The sequence below is a fragment of the Schistocerca nitens genome, chromosome 4 (assembly GCF_023898315.1).
Source record: "Schistocerca nitens isolate TAMUIC-IGC-003100 chromosome 4, iqSchNite1.1, whole genome shotgun sequence".
NCBI classification, from domain to species: domain Eukaryota; kingdom Metazoa; phylum Arthropoda; class Insecta; order Orthoptera; family Acrididae; genus Schistocerca; species Schistocerca nitens.
This window is the reverse complement of record NC_064617.1, coordinates 459679959-459704869: the sequence shown is the minus strand read 5'-3', so window position 1 is coordinate 459704869 and position 24911 is coordinate 459679959. Positions and strand designations below refer to the sequence as shown.

At 46.0% G+C, this 24911-nt stretch overlaps 1 protein-coding gene across 5 annotated transcripts in view; it reads right to left on the bottom strand.

Moving 5' to 3' along the window:
- The window catches only part of LOC126253014 (hornerin), a 295500-nt gene that overhangs the window by 18606 nt on the left and 251983 nt on the right, over positions 1-24911 (bottom strand). For all 5 annotated transcript variants that reach the window (XM_049954067.1, XM_049954070.1, XM_049954071.1 and 2 more), the window contains 4 exons: positions 17738-18440; positions 14279-15498; positions 3912-4168; positions 1203-1519 (listed from right to left, as the gene is read on the bottom strand). In XM_049954067.1, coding sequence (XP_049810024.1) covers positions 1203-1519; positions 3912-4168; positions 14279-15498; positions 17738-18440 — 2497 coding nt within the window. The remainder of the gene's footprint in view (positions 1-1202; positions 1520-3911; positions 4169-14278; positions 15499-17737; positions 18441-24911) is intronic.

Below are 24911 nucleotides of genomic sequence, written 5' to 3'. Positions count from 1 at the left end.
TAGCACGCAAATACAGCTTGGATCGATCTAGCAAGAACAAAGTAATTTTGATACCCTCTGGAAGTATTGTGAACATTGGTGCTTGTTTCACATATACTGTCTGAGTTGTGAAACTTAAGTATCAAGTATACTGTGGTTCTTCTTTCTCCAAGCAAATTATTCTTTGAGGGTAGGTTTATCCTGTTTTAGTAGCTTTGGGTGCTTTTCCTCACATAGAAGTATGTTTCTTCATAGGCTATTCATCTGAATACTGAGTTCTCGTATTTAAAGAATTCTGTGCTAAATTGTTTTCTCTTATGTTTGCTGTGGAAATACCTGGCACAGCGGAGGCCAATTTTACACGTTTTTTGTAACGTGTCTTTTAACTACCTGGCAAAATTTAAGACCTAGCAAGATATTAGTTTAACATTCACTCCAAGTGTAGCCGAACTCGGTAAACTACGTGGGTCAACAGAAACTATGCCCAGGCGCCGAACAAAGACCGGGAAAAGCGGGGATGAGTGGGAGGACTTGTTCCGGGTGAAATCCTAGCGCTAACGATTCCTATGGAAGGCGCGAACGGGACTAACGTGTGAGAACACAGTAGTCGACGTGAGTAGCGGTCGCTACAGTATAATGAAATATGACTAGGAACTGCAACTAGCGTCCCATAAGTGCAATTTGCACTGAGTGCAAAATAATAACATTTTCAGTATTAAGGTCGATTCACACTAGATGTTGATGGAACGAAATGGTATGACATGCGATTCCACTGTCAAATGGTGGTGTGTTCACACTAGTTTGGGCTTGAACACAACGGAACTTTGCTTAACCCACTACTTAATGCTCGAAGTGAGGTTATGAAATACCGTTTGTGATACAAGAAGTCGGAACATAACATCACAATTAACGAATATCCCTCTTGTCCTAAACCAAAATAATAAAGATTAAGAAGATTCAAAAGCACTTCTGATGTTAACAGACGACATCGTTCCGTACACCAACATCTACGTGAAAACTTTCTTTCTGAGTAACCTTGATCTGACCTCCCGTTCTGTTCCTTTGACGGCCTGTGTGAATACTGGCATATGAGATGCATTTTGTAATGTTTCGACATTCTGTTCAATTCCGTTCTGTCAAGTGCGAATGGACCTTTAATCGCGCGAGAATTAGTCTGAAACATCTGCAGAGCTAGAGGTACATCGGTACTTAATGTTACCTACCTGGATGCGATGGTTGTATCTGTCTGCGATGATGAACTGGCCGATACGGTTGACAGCGACTCCGGCGAGGCAATCGAATTCGCCCTCACCGCTGCCGTAGCTGCCAAACTCCTTGACGAAAGTTCCATTGGCGTCGAAGACCTGTACGCGGTGGTTGCTCGAGTCTGCTACGACGATACTGTTGTCCGGGCCGACGGCAATGCCGCGAGGCCACGTGAAGTTTCCGGGCTCGCTCCCCCGACTTCCGATCTTAAACAGCTGGCGGCGTTTCTGCAGGTACTGGCTCCTAGGGGAGGTACCTGCCGCCGCTGCGAAACCTGTCGCAACATGCCAACACTGTGCTTAGGGGATTGACTCATAACTGTTAACCTGTTGCTACTATAAGTTTCTCAGGATTCCACCGAGTAACAGGCTAGCAGTAGCTGCAAAGGATAGTCATAGACTGTTAACTATCATCTCGAAAAAAATAAAGTTACATCATTTGTTCCTTGTTTGTTTGCATGGACATGTCTGCAGTCCTGGAAGCCTGCGCACTGAAATCACTTCGCCGTAGTACTGCATCACGCCACTAGAGGAGCCAAAAGAAAATGGAGCAGTCCATTGTTAAAGTAGAGTTCTACCACGAGGAACGACAACAGCTGAGTTATGGGCGCTAACGCTCAAGGTTCGTAAATGCGACCATTAGTTGTTTGTGGACTTAAGCTAGAGAGGAGCCCAGTACGCAGCACACGATCACAGTAAAGGAACTGCCACCCAGTATTTGGCAGAACATATTTGGGGGATGTAAGGCAGAGACAAGTTCACCGATAAAATTTAAAATAAGGCAACATTGAGAAATTCTTTAGGGAGTCAGGTGGAAAGTTCTCGGACTGGTGGGGAAAATTTGTTATTTTTTTATATAAAATACACTGATTTTTAAACATTGTTACATTTAGGTCAACACATTTTAAGCATTTTTTTTCTGTGAGTTGCTTTCACCCCTGAAATGCGATTCTGTAAGTTATGGAAAAGTACGACTCTAAAGCTGTAATGATCATTTCATTGGACTCTAATGATTTTCATGACCCAAAGTTCTTATGATCGAGAACGTGTGCAAGTCAAAGGTGTCGAGCCTGGTAAATAGCATAGCTGTTCCCAACAATATATACTTCAGATTCCACAGCTTTTCCCTTTTAAAAGTACTTTTTTATGTTCTGATACACAGTATTGTGCTATTACTATTTTGCAGCCCTTAATTAATGCACAGAGTTGTCCCAGAATTTGATACTGAAGATAATAGAGTGAAAGTAAAAAAACTAAAAAACACTTCAAGTTTCAATGTCAGAGACAGTGGAGATTACTCTTCTATTTAATTTAGCAGCATTCAGTTCCTGTATAAGATCTTCAGTGTGGTACTACCAAGAAAGGTTTGCATTTACCCTCAGTCCTAAGAATTTCAAATGGTCCACTTCATTGACTGGCGGTTTTTGGAAGTTTCGTGTTAGCAACTGAATATGTTGCTTTTAGTTGGAGTTAAGCGTTAAACTATTCTCATTCAGTAGAAGATTTAATATGAATCAAGAAAAGTAACGGACCGAGAACAAAACCCTGTACCGCCCCATACTTTACATGACTGTTGTCAGATTCAAATTTTGTTGACTCTATTCTACAACCTTCTGCGTCCTACTTTACAGATGAAATGGCTCTGAGCACTATGGGACTTAATATCTGTGGTCATCAGTCCCCTAGAACTTAGAACTACTTAAGCCTAACTAACCTAAGGACATCACACACATCCATGCCCGAGGCAGGATTCGAACCTGCGACCGTAGCAGTCGCGCGGTTCCGGACTGAGCGTCTAGAACCGCTAGACCACCGCGGCCGGCTTACAGATGAGATGCGGTCATTGATGAGCTTTTTGTCAAATCCTACATCGTTATTGTGCAACATAAAAAAACTCCTTCGGAACAGGCCATGAAGGCCCAACGGTACCGACCGGCCGCCGTGTCATCCTCAACCATAGGCGTTATTGGATGCGCATATGGAGGGGCATGTTGTCAACATACCGCTCTCGAGGCCGTATGACAGTTTCCGAGGTCGGAGCCGCTACTTCTCAAGCAAGTGGCTCCTCAGTTTGCCACACAAGGGCTGAGTGCACCCCGCTTGCCAACAGCGCACGGCAGACAGGATGGTCACCCATCCAAGTGCTAGCCCAGCCCGACAGCGCTTAACTTCGGTGATCTGACGGGAATCGGTGTTAGCACTGCGGTAAGGTCGTTGGCATTGTGCAACATAATGAAAAGAAATTTCACAGATTTCAACGCCAGGCCAGGAACTTCTCGCCTTCGTAAATATTCGGGTATTCCAGGAACGCAGACGTAACTGTAAATTGAGTGTCAGAAAGAAAAAAAAAAGATAGCAGAAGAGAGGATTTGTTATAGATTTATAACAAACGAAGAGGAACTCTTTAAACTCTGTTTTTAAGCTAAGAAGTTATAAAAATGAAGAGTTCAAGAATTACATGGTTGGAAGTCCATCACTGAGAAAAAGCAACATTAATAAATAGGAAAAAAGAAAGCAAGAAGAGAAATGTAAGTTTTACGGAGTACTAGATACTGAATATGAAGATAAAGACATGTGGTATGTGGCTTCATAGTATCATCGAACAGTTCGTGATGACCGCTGGAGCATTTACACATAATGTAGTCAGTTGGTGGCCATTTCACTTACCTGCTGCTGTAGGGGAAGTGGGGGAGCCTGCCGGGTTTTTTTGATCGTCGTCAGAGCTTTCAATGCTGGCCGAATTGTGTCGGAGTGGCAGGCCGAGGGAGAGGCGTCGGGACGCCGACGTGGAGGATCCGGCGCCAGAGGCCAGAGAGGATCCGCTGCCGGAGGCGCCATCCTTGCCGTCCTTGCCGCGGTTGCCATACTTGTTCTTCAGGTAGCGCGCCCACGAGCTGAGTGCCGCGCCATCCTTCTCACCGGACCTGTGGCAGGCACAAGTGTCGACACTTAACAGTGGTCTAACTCACTACATAATTAGCACAGTAAGTCCCTCTATCGAGTAGGAACATTCACCAGTATACTGGCTAAGAGCCCCGGGAGTAGATAACATTCCATTAGAACTACTGGTAGCCTTGGGAGAGCCAGCCCTGACAAAACTCTACCATCTGGTGAGCAAGATGTATGAGACAGGCGAAATTCCCTCAGACTTCAAGAAGAATACAGTATTTCCAATCCCAAAGAAAGCAGGGGTTGACAGATGTGAAAATTACCGAACTATTAGTTTAATAAGCCACGGCTGCAAAATACTAACGTGAATTCTTTACAGACGAATGGAAAAAACTGGTAGAAGCTGACATCGGGGAAGATCAGTTTGGATTCCGTAGAAATGTTGGAACACGCTAGGCAATACTGACCCTACGACTTATCTTAGAACAACGATTAAGGAAAGACAAACCTACGTTTCTAGCTTTTGTAGACTTAGAGAAAGCTTTTGACAATGTTGACTGGAATACTCTCTTTCAAATTATGAAGGTGGCAGGGGTGAAATACAGAGAGCGAAAGGCCATTTACAATTTGTACAGAAACCAGATGGCAGTTGTAAGAGTCGAGGGGCATGAAAGGGTTGGTTGGTTGGTTGGTTTGGGGAAGGAGACCAGACAGCGAGGTCATCGGTCTCATCGGATTAGGGAAGGAAGTCGGCCGTGCCCTTTGAAAGGAACCAACCCGGCATTTGCCTGGAGCGATTTAGGGAAATCACGGAAAACCTAAATCAGGATGGCCGGACGCGGGATTGAACCGTCGTCCTTCCGAATGCGAGTCCAGTGTCTAACCACTGCGCCACCTCGCTCGGTGGCATGAAAGGGAAGCAGTGGTTGGGAAGGGAGTGAGACAGGTTTGTAGCCGCTCCCCGATGCTATTCAATCTGTATATTAAGCAAGCAGTAAAGGAAACAAAAGAAAAATTCGGAGTAGGAATTAAAATCCATGGAGAAGAAATTAAAACTTTAAGGTTCACCGATGACATTGTAATTCTGTCAGAGACAGCAAAGGACCTGGAAGAGCAGTTGAACGGAATAGACATTGTCTTGAAAGGAGGATATAAGATGAACATCAACAAAAGCAAGACGAGGATAACGGAATGTATTCGAATCGAATCGGGTGATGCTGAGGGTATTAGATTAGGAAGTGAGACGCTTAAAGTAGTAAATGAGTTTTGCTATTTGGGGAGCAAAATAACTAATGATGGTCGAAGTAGAGAGGATATAAAATGTAGACTGGCAGTGGTAAGGAAAGCGTTTCTGAAGAAAAGAAATTTTTTAACATCGAGTATAGATTTAAGTCAGGAAGTCTTTTCTGAAAGTATTTGCATGGAGTGTAGCGATATATGGAAGTGAAACGTTGACGATAAATAGTTTAGACAACAAGAGAATAGAAGCTTTCGAAATGTGGTGTTACAGAAGAATGCTGAAGATTAGATGGGTAGATCACATAACTAATGATGAAGTACTGAATAGAATTGGGGAGAAGAGAATTTTGTGGCACAACTTGACTAGGAGAAGGAATCGATTGGTAGGACACATTGTGTCGCATCAAGGGATCACCAATTTAGTATTGGAGGGCAACGTGGAGGGTAAAAATCGTAGAGGGAGACCAAGAGATGAATATACTAAAGAGATTCAGAAGGATGTAGGTTGCAGTAGGTACTGGGAGATGAAGAAGCTTGCACAGGATAGAGTAGCATGGAGAGCTGCATCAAACCAGTCTCTGGACTGAAGACCACAACAACAACTGGGTGAGAAATGCTCATTGTGACTAGTCATATCAGTTTCGGTTAGTTTCTTGACTTGCAAATTTTATTAAGCCGAAAATTAGCACTCCGAATAAAAAAAAAAACTGGTCAGCCCCAGAAGACATCACACTATCACCGTGTACCACCGTCCTTAGACTTTATTATGCCTTCAGTTCGGCAAGCAAGATATACCATAACTTTCTCCTGATGGGCAATACCCAGTTGAATTCACTCAACGAATGGATCCCATCGAGATATCAAATAGTATTGATGTTGATTGCTACGTTACACCAGGCGTTCCAGATAGTCCCAGGCACATCCTCTGTGATTCACCACGACAGTCCAGATGAGATAGTGTGCCTTTGTGTTCGTCAAACCAGGAACGTATGTGTGCTGCACTGTAATCGCAGCTATTTTCGTCTTGGAAGAAGGGAATATACACAGCTTACTCGTGGCGAAGATTGAAAAGAAAGGGCAGCACACGGTCACCCGCAATGTTGAGATGAGTTTCCGTGTTTATTTAAACTGTAAACGCAATGGACCCAAATCACGGTATGAAAAATACCCCCAAAACATTACAGAACTACCTTCGATGTGAACTGAAGATCCATACCCTGCCTCATTGGGCCACCAGCGCACTTGATGCATTACAGTATTTGTAGAAAAACAACACCGCCCCTCTTTGGACCTCGCTATACACCTCTAGTCAGCTAATGTCCAGTTTCTGTGTTGCTTGGTCCACTGAAGTGCAGATTCGTGTGCCGCTGTGAGCAATGGGCTTTGTGAGGTACCCGATTCCAGATATCCATTGCATGCTGTTCCCTTGGCAGTTTGCCGGCCAGAGTGGCCGAGCGGCTCTAGGCGCTTCAGTCTGGAACCGCGTGACCGCTACGGTCGCAGGTTCGAACCCTGCCTCGGGCATGGATGTGAGTGATGTCCTTAGGTTAGTTAGGTTTAACTAGTTCTAAGTTCTAGGGGACTGATGACCTCAGATGTTAAGTCTCATAGTGCTCAGAGCCATTTGAACCTTCGCAGTTTTCGCTCGGAAAATGGTTTAGACCGACCTACTTTACTGGCAGCAACATTTCGTGTCATGTTTGAAACGAATTGCCATTGACGATATGTGAGACCCATCTCTGGCTCCTGTTAAGTAGGATCCTTTTACCAACACTGTTCTTACGCTGTGTCCATGGTTATGAGTAGTACACCATTTCTTATATACAAATCGGACGGTCCGCGTTGATACACCGATAAATCGGGCAATTTCAACAGTCATCAGCACTACCAAACACGATAGCCCCTTCTACCGGTTTGTGATGTCTCAACGTCTACCCATATTACCGATCTGATTCAGTTCAACAGTGACACACACAAACACTACATCGCTGGCATGACTTACATCAGCGGTGAAGAATCACATGATCACATGGTGTCAGTTCTACACAATCTACAGCGCTCCAAAGCGACCAGTTGGCTGTTTTGAGTGGGTGACTAATATTTTATCTTGTAAGCTTATGATTTGCATAATGCTTCAGGATATAATTTTTGACTATTTTTTTAGAAGTGTTATTAGTTCCCTTGCTGAGCTACGCAATTAAAACAGAAGACGTAAAATAATTTCGAACAATATTATGAAAAGGATAGTTGCTACTCACCATATGAGATGCTGAGTCGCAGATAGTCACAACAAAAAAGATTGTCAGAAAAGGAGGTTTCGGCCAACAAGGGGTTCATCGGAGTTAGTACATAAACCCAGCTCACAGACAGACGACTACAGTCTCTGGCTGTTGAGGCCACAGCAGCCAGAGATTGCGGTCATGTGTGCGTGAGTTGCGTTTGTGTGTTTGTGTGTGTGTGTGTGTGTGTATCTTATGTCTCTGACGAAGGTCTTTTTGGACGAAAACTCATTATCTAACAGTCTTTTTGTTGTGCCTATCTGCGACTCAGTCCGGAACCGGGCGACTACTACGGTCGCAGGTTCAAATCCTGCCTCGGGCATGGATGTGTGTGATGTTCTTAGGTTAGTTAGGTTTAAGTAGTTGTAAGTTCTAGGGGACTGATGATCTCAGATGTTAAGTCTCATAGTGCTCAGAGCCATTTGAACCATTTTATCTGCGACTCAGCATCTCCGCTGTATGTTGACCAACAACTATCTTTTTCATAATATTGTTACATTCCATCCTGGATTTTCCATTATTAAAATGATTTCTAATTATATAAGTAACTCTGTATGAGACAAGGGCACAGCGCTTTGACCTGGAATGTAACAGCAACTAACACAATGACATCATGCGTCCATATGTACTCAGACGCCTGGTGTCATGCAACAAATTGTTCCTCTTCCCTTTCAAACGGCGCTCCTCGATAGTCAAGACCGCAAACACGCGGAACAACAGTAGTCAGTTCGTATCCGGGTGGTGGAATAATGTTCGTCACGAGTATTTGGAAGGCACTTAACAACTCATACTTCGAATCGTCGAGCAACAGACCGTGACAATATTCAGACTCTTGTCTACGAGGACTTGTTCTTCGACAAACTTTGTAACGTGGGTGCTTCGTCACCTTATGCTTAATTGTAAGTGGACACTGAGGAAAATTTGTCAACAGCCTCACAAACAATTTCCTAAACAAGGGGAGGCGTTCTTTCATTAACTTCTCTCTTACAGTGAAACATGGGAGTAGTATTTCAACCATGAGATCAAACACAGCAGTGTAGGGCCACAAAGGTTGACGGTTAAATCGGCAAAACCGCAGACGTCTGCCGGAGAAGTGCTTATAACAGACATCTGGGGCTTAAAACATGGATTATTTTGAGTAAATAAAGCCTAATATTATTCCAAATTTCTGTTAAGGTGCTGTGCAAAATGCCCGAAGACATGCTGGGGAAAGGAATTGTTCTCCGCGATTTGGCACGTCCTTATTTTGTTTGGCTTTGAGCTGGTGGTCGTTGTCATTCCCCCTTAGAAATACGGGCCCTTGTGACGTCACACTAGTCGGCTTGTCTGCCACACTTCGTGAACGTTCGGCTCCATCCAGAGCACACGGGAAATCAAAATTTAATTGAAAAGTTATGTAGTTGAAAAGTTTTATCGTGTGCTATCGAGAACTTCCAAACACTTAAACACGCAGTCAAGAATTACTAAGACCGAGCGAGGTGGCGCAGTGGTTAGACAGTGGACTCGCATTCGGGAGGACGACGGTTCAATCCCGCGTCCGGCCATCCTGATGTAGGTTTTCCGTGATTTCCCTAAATCGCTCCAGGCAAATGCCGGGATGGTTCCTATGAAAGGGCACGGCCGACTTCCTTCCCCCTCCTTCCCTAATCCGATGACCTCGATGTCTAGTCTCCTTCCCCAAAGAACCCAAGAATTACTAAATTCGTCTGAAATAGTTACTCGCTCCCCGCCAGAGATGGCTGCTGGCGCTCGTAAGACCCTTAGTGTCATATGCTGTGACGTAAGCGCCACGGCCTGTCTCTCTCGTGGGCCTCGCTATTAGCAGACCCGACATCATTGCCAGTGTTATCACTCTATTGGACCTCTTCAACAGAACGGCGGAGGCTGACAACAGCGCGCGTGATTTCTGCATTAATGGATTCTTTAAATTCCAGTAGTGATGCCATCAATGCAAAGAAGTGAATTAGCGATGGAATATTAAAATAATCTTTGCTTACGCATGTATCGACTTCTTTTAGTGAGGTACTAACACGAGTTTAGATCAAGTCAAATGTCCTTGTGCATTTAGCAACAGTATGTATTCACGTCAGCTAAAATAAGAATAAACTAAAAGCAGTTAACATATGATTTTGACGTGTGACGTTTAAGGTCCAAAGCTGCGACGTTGTCGCGGCAAGCAACGTCTGCAGGCAGACGCCACTGTGCTCCATCTTTCTGCGGCGACAAAAAAATGGCTTTAAAGCCCGTATCTCTTCCGTAAGACGTCTGAAATTCACATATAGTATGGATCTCTGTACTATCGCTAATGATATCAAATATCTATTCTTCATTCTAATTGGGTCCAGTGTTGTAGTATTTATTTATTTATTTTTACTGTGTGAAATTTTCACGTCCACAAACAGCTTCGGACTTAGATCTCCAAAACTACTGAACTGAAAGAAATAATTTTTTCTTCGTTGTCTACCAAAGCATCTCGCTCAGTAACGGATTTTTTCCAGATATACTTACCACATTGCGTTTGCTACGTGCAAGTTTCTGAAAACGGCGCTTTTTCCCCTCTTGTGTCAATATCTAATTCATAACAAGTATGAAGTTTAAAAGTACAGTGGCATTACACATGTAACAGACAAACTTTTATAAATTAGTAACAGTTTAATAAAAAAAAAAAAACGATACAGCAGTGATCAAAGCGTCAGTTTAAGGAGCTCGTGGCGACACATTTAGATATATACACACTTTTGTCTGCAGTTAAATAATGCATCGTCACTAATTCAGTGTAAGACCGAAGTAATTCAAAGCAGATACACCAATACATATTTATTGTTGTTTTTAAATTTAATTCTATGCGATTTTCATGTTCTCATGCAAAACCGACAAAAATTCCAATTGTAGTGAATCTATCATGGTACCAGCAGAAACAACAGCTAACTTCAAGTGAAAATGACTTTTAGGCATAGTTAGTCAAAACGAAAATGTGAAACCATAGAGATTAACTGTTTTGTTATTTATGAGCGAACTATTTATCTCAACGGCTGATTTTGATCAACTCGAAACGTGCATCTGCACATGTTATCTGTTTTGCTCTTGCTGTGATGTAGAATGCGATGAACTGTACATGTTTATAGTTTGAGCATAACGCTTGGTCACTGGGCAACGTCCACCTCAGGCTACGTAAGGCCATCCAGAGGCTGGTGTAGGATCCTTGATTTTGGAACCACATACGGGGCAGGTCCTTGTCGTTTGAGCAACTGTTTGGCCCCACGTTTCGGGTTGAACACAGAATGCTCTCACCAGCTGCAAGTTTTTCGGTGACTAGAGGCGGTTCGGTGTTCAAATGTGTGTGAAATCTTATTGGACTTAACTACTAAGGTCACCAGTCCTTAAGGTTACACACTACCTAACCTAAATTATCCTAAGGATAAACACACACACACCCAGGCCCGAGGGAGGACTCGAACCTCCGCCGGGACCAGCCGCACAGTCCATGACTGCAGCGCCTGAGACCGCTCGGCTAATCCCGCGCGGTGAGAGGCGGTTCGGACTTCGAGAATATTTCGTGGGTTTCTCGTGTGCGGTTATGATAACATGGTACTATTTATCAGCAGTGAATGCTGGACAACAATTCGTAATTTTTCGAGAGTTAACCACGCTTGAAACCTACATTTATTTTGTGATTTAACGAACTTTTATTTATTTTGAGATTCAGTTCTGAGATTGGTAATACTAAAGTGTGACTACTTTCTATGGGGACTCTCAAGTCTGTCTACGGATTTTAACTTTTATTAAGCACGCTAGGTGCTGGACTTAATGTGGGAAACTAGAGTTTCGACTCTTTTTACAGAAAAGTATTCCCAATTTCAATATGGATCAAAATAAGAAAAACGTCTATTAAACATGGGTTCTCAAACGCATACCTTAAGAGCTATGAACACTTGTTGATCTACGTTGGTGTGAAAGATATCTCTTCTAGGGCACGTTCTTTTCCATTACGAACGACTTACAGAAGGTAGTAAACATCTTACGGCACATTTCTCTGTGATTGTTCATCAATGTAGCATGGAGTAGACATATGTTAATGTTGTTACTGTAAACTGTATTGACAGTTGTGGGTAAGAGAAATGCACACCTTTGTTCTAATTGAATCAATCCGTGTTTTGATTAACTGGTTTAACTCTTGAATGAACCTTATCGTTATTCCGTTTGAAATATATGAATATTATTCAAAAATGGTTCAAATGGCTCTAAGCTCTATGGGACTTAACATCTGAGGACATCAGTCCGCTAAACTTAGAACTACTTAAACCTAACTAACCTAACGACATCAGACACATCCATGCCCGAGGCAGGATTCGAACCTGCGACCGTAGCAGCAGCGCGGTTTCGGACTGAAGCGTCTAGAACCGCTCGGCCACAGCGGCCGGCTAAGAACATTATTAATTTTGATAGAATCATCATTTGTGGAGGCAGCCAACTGCATATATAATGTCGCAGTCTCTCCCTCGTACAAAACTTAAGTGGAAATTCTGAAATTCGTATATCTGTGGTGCCTCTAAGCACGTAAAAAAGTGTTCTTAATTTTAATTAGGGCTGGTGTTACGTTTTTTTTTTCTTGAAACACACGAAATTGTGTCAGGATAAGTTCCCCATTTGAGAACTCGCCTACAGAATGCTTGCGCAGTGGAAGTGACATCACAGTGGGAGTCAACAATATCAGGTTCCCAACGGTTTATTGCTGGTGGCAAAAAGTTCAGGCTACTAGCTGTCATGTGCCCAATACTTTTTACACTGAGGTGACAGAAGCCGTGGGATGACGATATGCACACGCACAGGTGGCGGTCGTATGGCGTATACAAGGTATAAAAGGGCTGCGCTTTGGCGGAGCTGACTTCTGCACTCGTGTGATTCATGTGAAAAGGTTTCCGACTTGATTATAGTCGGACGACGGGAATTAACAGACTCGGAACGCGGAATGGTAGTTGGAGCTACATGCAATGCATGGGAAATTCCATTTCGGAAATCATTAAGGAATTCAATATTCCGAGATCAGTACCTCTAACCACAGAAACGCAGTGGCTAACTGCCATCACTTAACGACCGAGAACAACGGCGTTTGAGAAGGGTTCTCACTGCTAACAGACTAGTAACATTGTGTGAAATAACCGCAGAAATCAACGCGGAATGTAAGGCGAACGAATCCGCTAGGATAATGCGGCGAAATGTGGCTTGATCAGACGACCGACGCGAGTGCCTTTGCTGGCAGTACCACATCACCTGCAGCTCCTCTCCTGTGTTCGCGACCATATCGGTTGGTCCTAAGCAGACTGGAAAATCGTGGTCTGATCAAATGTGTCCCGATTTCGGTGGGCAAGAGCTGATGGTAGAGTTCAAGTGTGGCGCAGACCCCACGAAACCATGGCCCCCGGTTGTCAACAGGGCACTGTGCAAGCTGGAGGTGACTCCATAACTATATGGTCTGTGTTTACATGGAGCCGGCCGCCGTGGTCTAGCGGTTCTAGGCGCGCAGTCCGGAACCGCGCGACTGCTACGGTCGCAGGTTCGAATCCTGCCTCGGGCATGGATGTGTGTGATGTCCTTAGGTTAGTTAGGTTTAAGTAGTTCTAAGTTCTAGGGGACTGATGACCACAGTAGTTTAGTCCCATAGTGCTCAGAGCCATTTGAACCATTTTTGTTTATATGGAATCGACTGGATCTTTTGTTCCACCTGAACCCATCATTAAATAGAAATGGTTATGTTCGGCTGCTTGGAGGCCATTTGGAACCATCCATGGTCTTCATGTTCCGAAACAAAGATGGAATTTTTGTGGATGACAATGCGACTGCTTTGAAAAATATTGTGGACTATTCGAGCATGCGACATGAATCCCATGGGACATAATCGAGAGGTGGTTTGTCCTGTGCAGCGACAACACTTTCGCAATTATGGGTGGCTTAGAGGCAGCATGGCTCAATATTTCTGCAGGGGAACTTCCAAAGACTTGTCGAGTCCATGCCACGTCAAGTTGCTGCACTACACCGCTTCAAAATGGTTCAGATGGCTCTGAGCACTATGGGACTTAACATCTGCCGGCCGGAGTGGCCGAGCGGTTCTAGGCGCTACAGTCTGGAACCGCGCGACCGCTACGGTCGCCGGTTAGAATCCTGCCTCGGGCATGGATGTGTGTGATGTCCTTAGGTTAGTTAGGTTTAAGTAGTTCTAAGTTCTATGGGACTGATGATCTCAGAAGGAAAGTCCCATAGTGCTCAGAGCCATTTGAACCATTTTTGAACTCAACATCTGAGGTCATCAGTACCCTAGAACTTAAAAGTGGTTCAAATGCCTCTGAGCACTATGGGACTTAACATCTGAGGTCATCAGTCCCCTAGTACTTAGAACTACTTAAACCTAACTAACCTAAGGGCATCACACACATCCATGCCCGAGGCAGGATTCGAACCTGCAACCGTAGCGGTCGCGTGGATCAAGACTGAAGCGCCTAGAACCACTCGGCCACTCCGGCCGGCGCACTACACCCGACAAAAGGACGATATCAGGAATTCTCGCATTATTTTTGTCACCTCAATGTAAATCTGACTATAGGAGCTATGAGACTACAATCAAACGCTTACCCTGAGGCGCCAGAGCCGGAGGCGCTCGGCCGTTCGGGCGAGTTCTCGCGTGACTTGAGCGCGTGGGTGGAACGGCTGCGCGCCAGGTCAGCTGTGGACGAGCCGGCTGCGTAGCGCGACGGCAGGTAGGAGGCGGGCATGCCGGACGACGTCGGCGACGAGGGGCTGTCGTCCTGCTCGTCCTGGTCGTCGCCGCCGAAGTTGTGCGAGCTGCGGCTGCGCGCGAGCCGCGACCGCCGGTCCTTGAGCGCGGCGTAGCGCGACCGCCCACTGGGGTACCTGCTGGAGGAATCGTCGGCGCCAGCTGCCGCGGAGGTGGTGGTGCTGCTGCTGCCGGCGCCGTACTTGCGCGAGTCGGAGTCCTCCTCGGGCGAGAGCGCCGCCGAGCTCTTGCTCTTGTTGAGGAATCGGCTGGTGTAGCCGCTGCTGCCGTACCGGGAGGACGGCGTGTCGTCTTCTTGCTGCGCGGCCCTGCTGCGACTCAGGTACTTGCTGCCCGTCTCCTCTTTATCCTTGTCCTTGTTGGCGCCGTATCGGTAGCTGGGAGTGGACGACGCGTCGGTACTGTAGCGCCGGTAGCCGGCGGTGGACGAGCCGCCTTCGTCGCGGCTGTCCCTCCTCCTCGACGAAGTAGCGGGGGCGTCCGACGTGTCCCGCGCGTTCGCACTGCGGGCCAGCAGCGGTCCGATGTCTGTGCGGTCGACAGCGCGCGTCGACGACGATGACGCAGACGCGGGTTCCGCTGTTTTCTTCTTCGCCGCCTCGTCCTCCGACTCTTCTTCGGATTCGGTCTCTTCCGAGTCGGAGCTGGTCTCCGTCTCCTCTTCGTCCTCGTCCTCCTCCTTCGTGGAGGACGCTGCTGCAGCCGCGGCGGCAGCCGCTTGCTGGCGGTTGGCGAGGAAACGGCTCTGGAAACCGCCAGAGGCGCCGCGGCCTCGCGCCGTCGAAGTGCCGCTACTGTCTGCTCCGGCAGGGGCGGCGGTGCTCGCTGGCGCCGTGGTGCGCACGGGGGAGGCAGCGGCGCTGGAAGACGACTCGGAAGACGTGCTGGATTCCGAACTCGCCGACCGCACCGCCGGCTTCTTAGTACCGGCGTCGGACGTCCTGCGCCCAGCCCCGGTCGCCGTTCCCGTGGAAGTCTTGCGCTGAGCCGACGTGGTCGTCGTGTTGGCGCCTGCGGCCGAAGACGTGTCGTCCGATTCTCCGTCGCTGGTCGCAACCTGGTATTCCAGCAAGAGTCACTATCTTCGCTCTTTCTCTCAGTTCTCCTCCTGGGGCCGTCTTTTAATGCATGTCCGACCTACAGATCCCCGGTATCAAATATCTCGCATACACCACAGAGAGTAATGCGGCTAATAAAGCTTGTCGTATTTCGGAAAGCTTCAGTAAATTCCTAATGAGGAAATGACTGTCGATCAAGAGCTTCAGGCATGAATTCCCATGCTCTGATGAGTGTTCCAGGGAATTTTCAGTATCACTGGATATTTATTCAACAGGAAAAAAAAAACAGATAACTGTTTCCGAGCTCGTAATTTCAACAAAGAATCCACGGGAAGTATTCTTTGTCAGGAAATATTAACAAGGGAAACTACACTCTTAGGAGAGAGGTCGCTGTCAGCAATGCCACCGAAGGTCATAATATGATATCGTTAGTTATTAGCTGGTCATCTACTACAGGAATGGACTGTAGGGGGAAGACAGGATTCACAGGCAAGTAAACACTTCGCTTAGTCATATCATAGCATTTGACACAATGATCGTCAGCCATACAAGCACAGTGTGGAGAAGAATAAGGAAACTACGCACCATAACGAACAGATCTCTGCGATCATTAACGTTATATTGACAAAACGGTATTAGTCCGAAGAACTGTTACTGTACAACAACCTGTAAGTTAACATGGAATTAAAAACAGCCCCAGGAGAAAAAAACTTTTGAAAAATATTGGACACAGACAAAAAATTTAAAAATCAGCTATCAAAAAAATCTAAATATAAAATTGTTACAAAGCTATTAATAATTAATTAGTTTGCTAAGAATTGTAAAGAGTTTTATACACAACAATATATATACAAACTTAAACACTTAAGGGACATGTAGCTCATTTTAGTCATGACAACACACTCCTTTCTGTCAAGCGACGGACTCAGTAATAGACTCTAATTGTCTCGCGTTATTACATCATGCGGAAGCATTACGACAGAATGTACGACATATTCTTGTGAGGTGAAATAGTTTGTTAAGGAATGGTAGCTAAGCAATAAAAGTACACGTTTGCATTGCTTCAGCTGTAGTTCTTATCATGTTTCTTACAGGTCCGAAATAGACGCCTAGAAAAAGAGAAATTGAAATTGGGAAGTTCTAAAATTCAATTTAAACTGCATGTTCACGTTTGTTACGTCATCTGCCTTAAGCATATAGACCTACTTTCCCATTAGGACTATAGTGTATATAAGGGAATAAAAGAATACTTAGCAGTTTTATAGAGCACACTGGCTTTTCATGAGATGAGAATGTCTGATGTGCCTAGTGTGCAAAGAGTCACTCTAAACTTAATTTTTTTAATTAACTGTATCTTCTGGAAATGTAAAAAGGTATTTGAGGATTTTAAATTTGTTTGTGCTGAACTGGCGTCATTTATGCTCTGGTGTGACGTATTCTCAATTTCTTCCCGCTTAGACAAGGTTTATTGCCAGGTTAGAAGAATCACTATTTAGTTCAGTTTGAGTGGATGTGCTAGCATGCTATCATCACAGATAACAAAAGTAACTGGTGATACTGTCATTCGGTCTCCTAAGGCTAGAGTTCAGCTAATAGCAGTTCTCTCACTAATTATCGCTTTCTCTTTATCACAGCCAATCGGGGAAAAGTCACACGAGTCCGACGTAAGTTAGTAATCGAACAGGCGAATACATACGCATTTGACTGGTACAACTTAGTAAATGTGCAGTATGTGAACGCTCACAAGCCTAGAAGTATGTTATCGAAAGATGTCCTTTTTTTGGCTGGCATACTAGTGACGTAGGGAGATCAGTCCTCAGTTCCAAATAAAGTCTTAATGAGATTGCCCTCGGTCGTGAGGGAAATGTTGAAACCGGCAATAGCTTCCAAACTTTTCCGACTGGGATTCCCCTTACCTAGCAGTAGCTCGCTGTTTTCTGCCTGAAAAGGAGGCAGAATTTTACAAGTCCTAGCAGTATCCACTCGATTAGCGATTAAAATGAGGGAAAAGAAAATTTGTCCAGTATTTGTAGCACAATAGAGAAATACTTGTCGATTGGAGATCGCGGTTTAGACCTCGTGAGAAAAGTAACCGTTCCTCAAGAGAGGTGCGGCTGGTGTGAGACCGGCCACACAGCGAAGCACGCTGAGGCCGGTGTTTGGGGCCTCCCGGCCGCAGAGGCCGAACTACAGCCACCAGTCGGGCTGGCCGTCCTCTGGCAGCTCGGGGCTGCTCACCTCTTGCACGGTGGCGGGCGGCGTCCTGCGCGCCTGGTCGGCCGAGGAGGAATCCTCGCTGCCGGCGTCGGTGCTGCGCTGCTGCTTGAGCGCCGCAACACGCTCCGACTGTGGCCTCGACGACGCCGTCGTGGTGGTGGTGGTGGTGGTGTCGGCGGCCGTGGTGGCCGCCGCCTCGCCGCCGCTGCCGGACGCCTTGTTCTGCTTCTTGATCTTGGATATCTCGTCGTCCTCGCTGACCTGCCGCGAGGCGGGCGCCCTCCTGGCGGGCGCGCTGGCCGCCTTGGGCGCCGCCTGCGGCGCGGGCGCCGGCGCCGGCTCCTTGTCGCGCTTCTTGCCGCGCTGCTCGGACTCCTGCAGCCGCTTCATGACGCGCGGCGAGTCGAGCAGGCGCGTGATGCCGCTGAGCGGGCCGCGGGACGCGTCCTCCGTGTCGAGCACGCGCTCCCGCTCCTTGCCGTGGTGCGACGGCCCTCCGCCACCGCCGCCGCCGCCGCCCCCGCAGTCGCCGGAGAAGCGCACGGAGCGGCCGCCCACGCCGACGGCGTCGTTGTCAGAGTCGCCGTCGCCGCCGCCGAGGTGCCGCGACGCCAGCCGCGAGCGGTAGCGCCGACTGGCGCGCCCCCCGCTGCCGCCGCCCTCGTCGTACTCGTAGTCGCCACCGCCGCCGCCACGGTTGTAATCGTCGCCGCCACGGCCGTACCTGCAAGTAGTTTTATTTTATTTCCAATTAATCTGGGTGATGGTCCATACAACGAAGTACAAGATTCAGAAACGTGAGCAAAAACGTGGCTACATTACACACTACTGACCATTAAAATTGAACCACGAAGATGACGAGCTACAGACGCGAAATTTAAACGACAGGAAGAAGATGCTGTGATACTCAAATGATTAGCTTTTCAGAGCATTCACACAAGGTTGGCGCCTACAACCTGCTCACATGAGGGAAAAAAATGGTTCAATGGGACTCAACTTCTGAGGACAATAGTCCCCTAGAACTTAGAACTAGTTAAACCTAACTAACCTAAGGACATCACACACATCCATGCCCGAGGCAGGATTCGAACCTGCGAGCGTAGCGGTCTCGCTGTTCACATGAGGAAAGTTTCCAACCGATTTCTCATACACAAACAGCAGTTGACCGGCGTTGCCTAGTGAAACGTTATTGTGATGCCTCGCGTAAGAAGGACAAATGCGTACCACCACGTTTCCGACTTTAATAATGGTCGGATTGTAGCCTATCGCGATTGCGGTTTATCGTATCGCGACTTTGCTGCTCGCGTTGGTCGAGATCCAATGACTGTTAGCAGAATATGGAATCGGTGGGTTCAGGAGGGTAATACGGAACGTGGTGCTGGATCCCAAAGGCCTCGTATCACTAGTAGTCGAGATGACAGGCATCTTATCCGCGTGGCTGTAACGGATCGTGCAGCCACGTCTCGATCCCTGAGTCAACAGATGGGGACGTTTGCAAGACAAGAATCATCTGCACGAACAGTTCGACGACGTTTGCAGCAGCATGGACTATCAGCTCGGAGACCATGGCTGCGGTTACCCGTTGACGCTGCATCACAGACAGGAGCGCCTGCGATGGTGTACTCAACGACGAACCTGGGTGCACGAATGGCAAAACGTGATTTTTTCGGATGAATCCAGGCTCTGTTTACAGCATCAAGATGGTCGCATCCGTGTTTGGCGACATCGCGCTGAACGCACATTGGAAGAGTGTATTCGTCATCGCCATACTGGCGTATCACCCGGCGGGATGGTATGGGGTGCCATTGGTTACACGTCTCGGCCACCTGTTGTTCACATTGACGGCACTTTGAACAGTGGACGTTACATTTCAGATGTGTTACGACCCGTGGCTCTACCCTTCATTCTATCCCTGCGAAACCATACATTTCAGCAGGATAATGCACGACGGCATGTTGCAGGTCCTGTAAGGGCCTTTCTGGATACAGAAAATGTTCGACTGCTGCCCTGGCCAGCACATTCTCCAGATCTCTCACCAATTGAAAACGTCTGGTCAATGGTGGCCGAGCAACTGGCTCATCACAATGCGCCAGGCACTACTCTTGATGAACTGTGGTATTGTGTTGAAGCTGCATGGGCAGCTTTACCTGTACACGCAATCCAAGCTCTGTTTGACTCAATGCCCAGGGTATCAAGACCGCTATTACGGCCAGAGGTGGTTATTCTGGGTACTGATAACTCAGGATCTATGCACCCTAAATGCGTGAAAATGTAATCACATGTCAGTTGTAGTATAATACATTGTCCAATTAATACCCGTTTATCATTTGTATTTCTTCTTGGTGTAGCAATTTTAATGGCCAGTAGTGTATTTCCAATAAATCTGGGTGGTGGTACATACAACGAAGTACAAGATTCAGAAACTTGAACAAAAACGTGGCTACATTAGACATAAAAAGTTTTAAGGTTACTGTTCTTACACCTCTTCATCTACATACGAAGGTGAGTCAAATGAAAACCTTAAATATTATTTTAAATATTATTTATTGTGCAGAAGTGGTATAAAGCTGTATCACTTTTCAACATAATCTCCCCCACGCTCAATGCAAGTCCTCCAGCGCTTACAAAGTCCATAAATTCCTTTAGAAAAAAATTATTTTGGTAGTCCGCGCAACCACTCATGCACCGCGTGGCGTACCTCTTCATCAGAACGGAACTTCTTTCCTCCCATTGCGTCTTTGAGTGGTCCAAACATATGGAAATCACTTGGGGCAAGGTTTGGTGAGTATGGTGGATCAGGAAGACACTCAAAATGCAGGTCTGTGATAGTTGCAACTGTAGTACGTGCGGTGTGGGGCCTTGCATTGTCATGTTGCAAAAGGACACCTGCTGACAGCAATCCACGTCACTTTAATTTGATTGCAGGCCGAAGATGATTTTTTAGGAGATCTGTGTATAATGCACTGGTGAGAGTGGTCCCTCTGGGCATGTAATGCTTCAAAATGACGCATTTTTCATCCCAAAAGAGAGTCAGCATAACCTTCCCTGCTGATGGTTCTGTTCGAAACTTCTTTCGTTTTGGTGATGAGGAATGGTGCCATTCCTTGCTCGCTCTCTTCGTTTCAGGTTGGTGGAAATGAACCCAGGTTTCGTCCCCAGTATCGATTCAAACCGCCGAAGAAGTTCTTCACAAGCATCAAAACGTCGTTCTCTCATTTCAGGAGTCAGCTGCCGTGTGGCACCCATCTTGCAGATACTTTGTGAAACTGAAACACATCATGCACAATGTGGTGTGCTGACCCATGACTAATCTGTAAACATGCTGTAATGTCATTGACTGTCACTCGGCGGTTTTCCTTCACTATGGCTTCAACTGCTGCAATGTTCTGTGGAGTCACAACTCGTTGTGCCTGTCCCGGACGAGGAGCATCTTCCACTGAAGTCACACCATTTTCGAACTTCCTACTCCATTCATAGATTTGCTGCTATGATAAACATGCATCACCGTACTGAACCTTCATTCGTCGATGAATTTCAATAGGTTTCACACCTTCACTATGCAAAAACCGAATAACAGAACGCTGTTCTTCCCTGGTGCAAGTCGCAAGAGGGGCGGCCATCTTTATACTGATACTGCGATGGTAAATGTACATCTACACTATGCTGCCACCTACAGGCCATTCTGCACGCTGTTTGTAGCACGCTTACCAACTTACAGGATAACGGCGCGAAATTTCGATTTCTTATTACAAATTTAAGGTTTTCATTTGACTGACCCTCGTACATATTCAGCACGCCACCGTATGGTGCGTGTCGGAGGATATCCTATACTACTACTAGTCATTTCCTTTTCTGTTTCACTTGCCAAAAAAGCGAGGGAAAAACTATTATCTATGTTCCTCCGTTCGTGCCCTAATCTTTATAATCTTACCTTCGTGGTCACTACGCGAAATGTACATTGGCGGTTATAGAATAGTTGTGCAGTCAGCCTCAAGTTTCGGGTCTCTAAATTTCCTCAGTAATATTACTCGAAAAGAACGTCGCTTTCCCTCCAGTGCGTCCTATTTGAATTCCCGATGCATCTCCATAGTACATGCTTCTTTTTCGAATCTACGGGTAACAAACCCAGCAGCCCGCCTCTGAATTGCTTCGATGTTTTCCTTTAATCCGACCCAGAGCGGATCTCAAACATTTGAGCGGTACTCGACAAGAGGACACACTAGTGTCCTCTATGCTCATTCCTTTTACCTTATCCGTCTGTCACTAAGTACTCATGAGCCAAGCGAGTTGTAACGTCTGCGAGTTGTAGGTATACGTAAAACTGCCTTTCCAGCTACAAAAACGGCTGTTTTGTCCTGAACTTAGCGACTCGGGCAGTGTTAGTCTCTCGGCAGAATTGCTGGTCAGCTGTCATAATGAATGTTTGTACGGGTCGATTACGGGACTTATAGATGATTCGACTGCGGATGATAAGAAAGCTGGCAGCGCGAAGTGCTTCAAGGCTTAATTAAACTGCTGATCAGATAGCTCACTTAAAACCAGTGGTATGTAGTATTGTGTGAAGTGTGATTATAGTGGAGAAAGCTAACAGTAACAATAAGTGACTATTATCGATAGGAAACCTTGTGTGAGACAGGTAAATACAATTTCTCGATTCGTACCACTTCCCGCTTTAGGGCACAAGGGAAGGAAGAAATCTATGAGGTGACAACAACGAGAGTGTAATGGATGGGACGTATAAGATGAACAGAGTGAAATTTTTAAAATTAAATTTTATAAAATTTTTTCATGAGTATGAAGAAAAAAAAACATTGTGTCAATCAAAGTTGAGCTTTCTTTAAAATAAGTAATGAAGAAACTAACAGGATGTTAAGTACAAATCTAATGTAAACTGAAGGGGAAGGGGGAGACATGAAAGGAATTAATGATACCAGCTGCATCGCGAATCGCGACTTTGTGCGGAATCAGCGCCGACGAGAAGAAATGGGTGCCGGAGCGGCACTTGAACCTGGTATGTCCGGCTTGCTAGGCAGATGCATTAACCACTGCGCCACCTGGAGACAGTGTCCAGCGCAAATGCGCGAACTATCTCGGCACGCTCCCCTTCCAACTCACTTTCCCAACTAGCGCCATCTATCCGTTGCACCCGTCCAGTTCCTCCACGCTTTCTAATTTTCAAATTACCTCTGGAGGAAGGACGTAAATGTGCGTCGGCACAGGTGGTTGTGGATTCATTTCCCGTCGAGGCGAATCAATTATGTGAATGTATAGTCTCTGCTTTTTCGGACAGACTGCTTGTCTGAAAGAACAGACAAGCAGTCTGTCCGAAAGAACGGACACCTCACAAGATCTGCAGTTGTAGCATATGTCATGTAAATTGAAGGGGGACGGGGAAGAAAGGAAAGGAAGAAGTTATATCAACTGCATCGAGACTTCGTGCGGAATTAGTGTGCTGGACTAGGACTTGAACCCAGGATCTCCTGCATTCATATAAACTTAAAGTGGCATTAAGGGACCACTTTCGAAGTCTAAGGAATTTAGAGACACTTAGAACATTTGATACCTGAAAGAATTTTGACCTAATCAATGTCAGAAATAATCAGTAAGTTTCAGCCTTCCTCTATTTTCTCATGTATTACTCATTTCCATAAGAATGCAGCATGTCAGCTCTACAGTAACTGCAGTTTGGAGAGATTATTAATTTTAACAAGTGTTTCGTTCTGTTGGTAGCCAAGTTTCCTGCTCTTAATCAGTGATGACGGTTTCCTTCCCCTTTCAGAATGGAATTTAGAAACCTCCGCTTACCAGGAATGCGCTCTGTTTGCACAGCCCAGTATCAAGTTCCTTTTAAATAGTGTCCTTAATACATAACGACGACCATTCTGCTTTTGCCTCAACTATAAGCCGTCGATAGTAATCACAGCGGGGAGAGACCTTATAATTGGTGCAAGGTGTTGCTTATTTTTGGAAAGACAGTCACCGAGTCCATTACCTTCGACGTCAATGTAGTCCGGAATCCCACGTCGACCGATTTATTAAGATCTTTCGATCTCATTAGATGTTTCAAGGACAAAAGAGCGCTGACGGTATCTGTACACACCATTATTTTGTCTATTTTAGCTCTCTTACATATAATTTGGTTTCTAAGTAGTCGCAGATCTAGGATTCGGCCCTCGGGAGGGCCACAATTTGTTGCTGCCCCTGCTCCCTCCAAATGTAACTTTCCATCACCCTCACTTTCAACAAGCCAGGGATTCCTAAGATTTTAAAAAGAATAACAATATATTATTATTATTTTACAGGGTGATTTTTTTCCACTGAGTAAAAACTCTAGGGATTGATCGATGAGAGGATATGGAACAAAAAAGGTCTAATGAACTTATGTCCAGAAATGCATTATTTCTACCCTTGATACCATTTACTCAGTCACACATTGTTACAGAGACTGCACCGTCCAGCCGTAATTACAGTCTGTGTTGAAAATGGTTTCAATATGCCTCAACGCAAGCGCGTACGCGCCATAGTGTGTTCTGCCTCACATGTTCACACTGGCCAGGCTGCATCCGAATAGCGTCAAAGGCAGTACGAATACGCTCCTTCCGTATCTCCACATCTGGAAAGTGCTCTGCATACACGATAGTTTTGATACATCACCATAACCAGAAATCACACATGCTGAGGTCCCATGAACGAGCAGGCCACACTACGGGACCCTGATTCATCGACCAAAGAGGGCACTATTGAGATGCTTCGGGACATTAACAGCGAAGTTGGATCGAGCACTATCATGTAGCGGCCACATAACCCTTCGAATCATCAATGGCACTTCTTCCATCAGGAGAAGCAAGGTCACCCGCAAGAAACGCCGATAATTTCGGCCCGTTACATGACGTGGAAGTAAGACTGGTCCTAAAATACGGTCGCCAATTATCCTGGCCCATACATTCCGACTGCACCGACACTTATGATTCTCTGCCACCATACCATGAGGGTTCTTCATACTATCCTACAGATGACTGTTATGAAAGCTGAAGACACCACTCCGCGTAAAGGTGGCCTCATCTGCGAATACGATTGATGACTCAGATCCATGAGTGGTGGTTGCCAGGTGAAGAAACCAGTGACAAAACTGCTCCCGATGTGGAAAGTCTGTCGCTAGTAATCTCTGCACACGCTGTAAGTGATAAGAATAGTA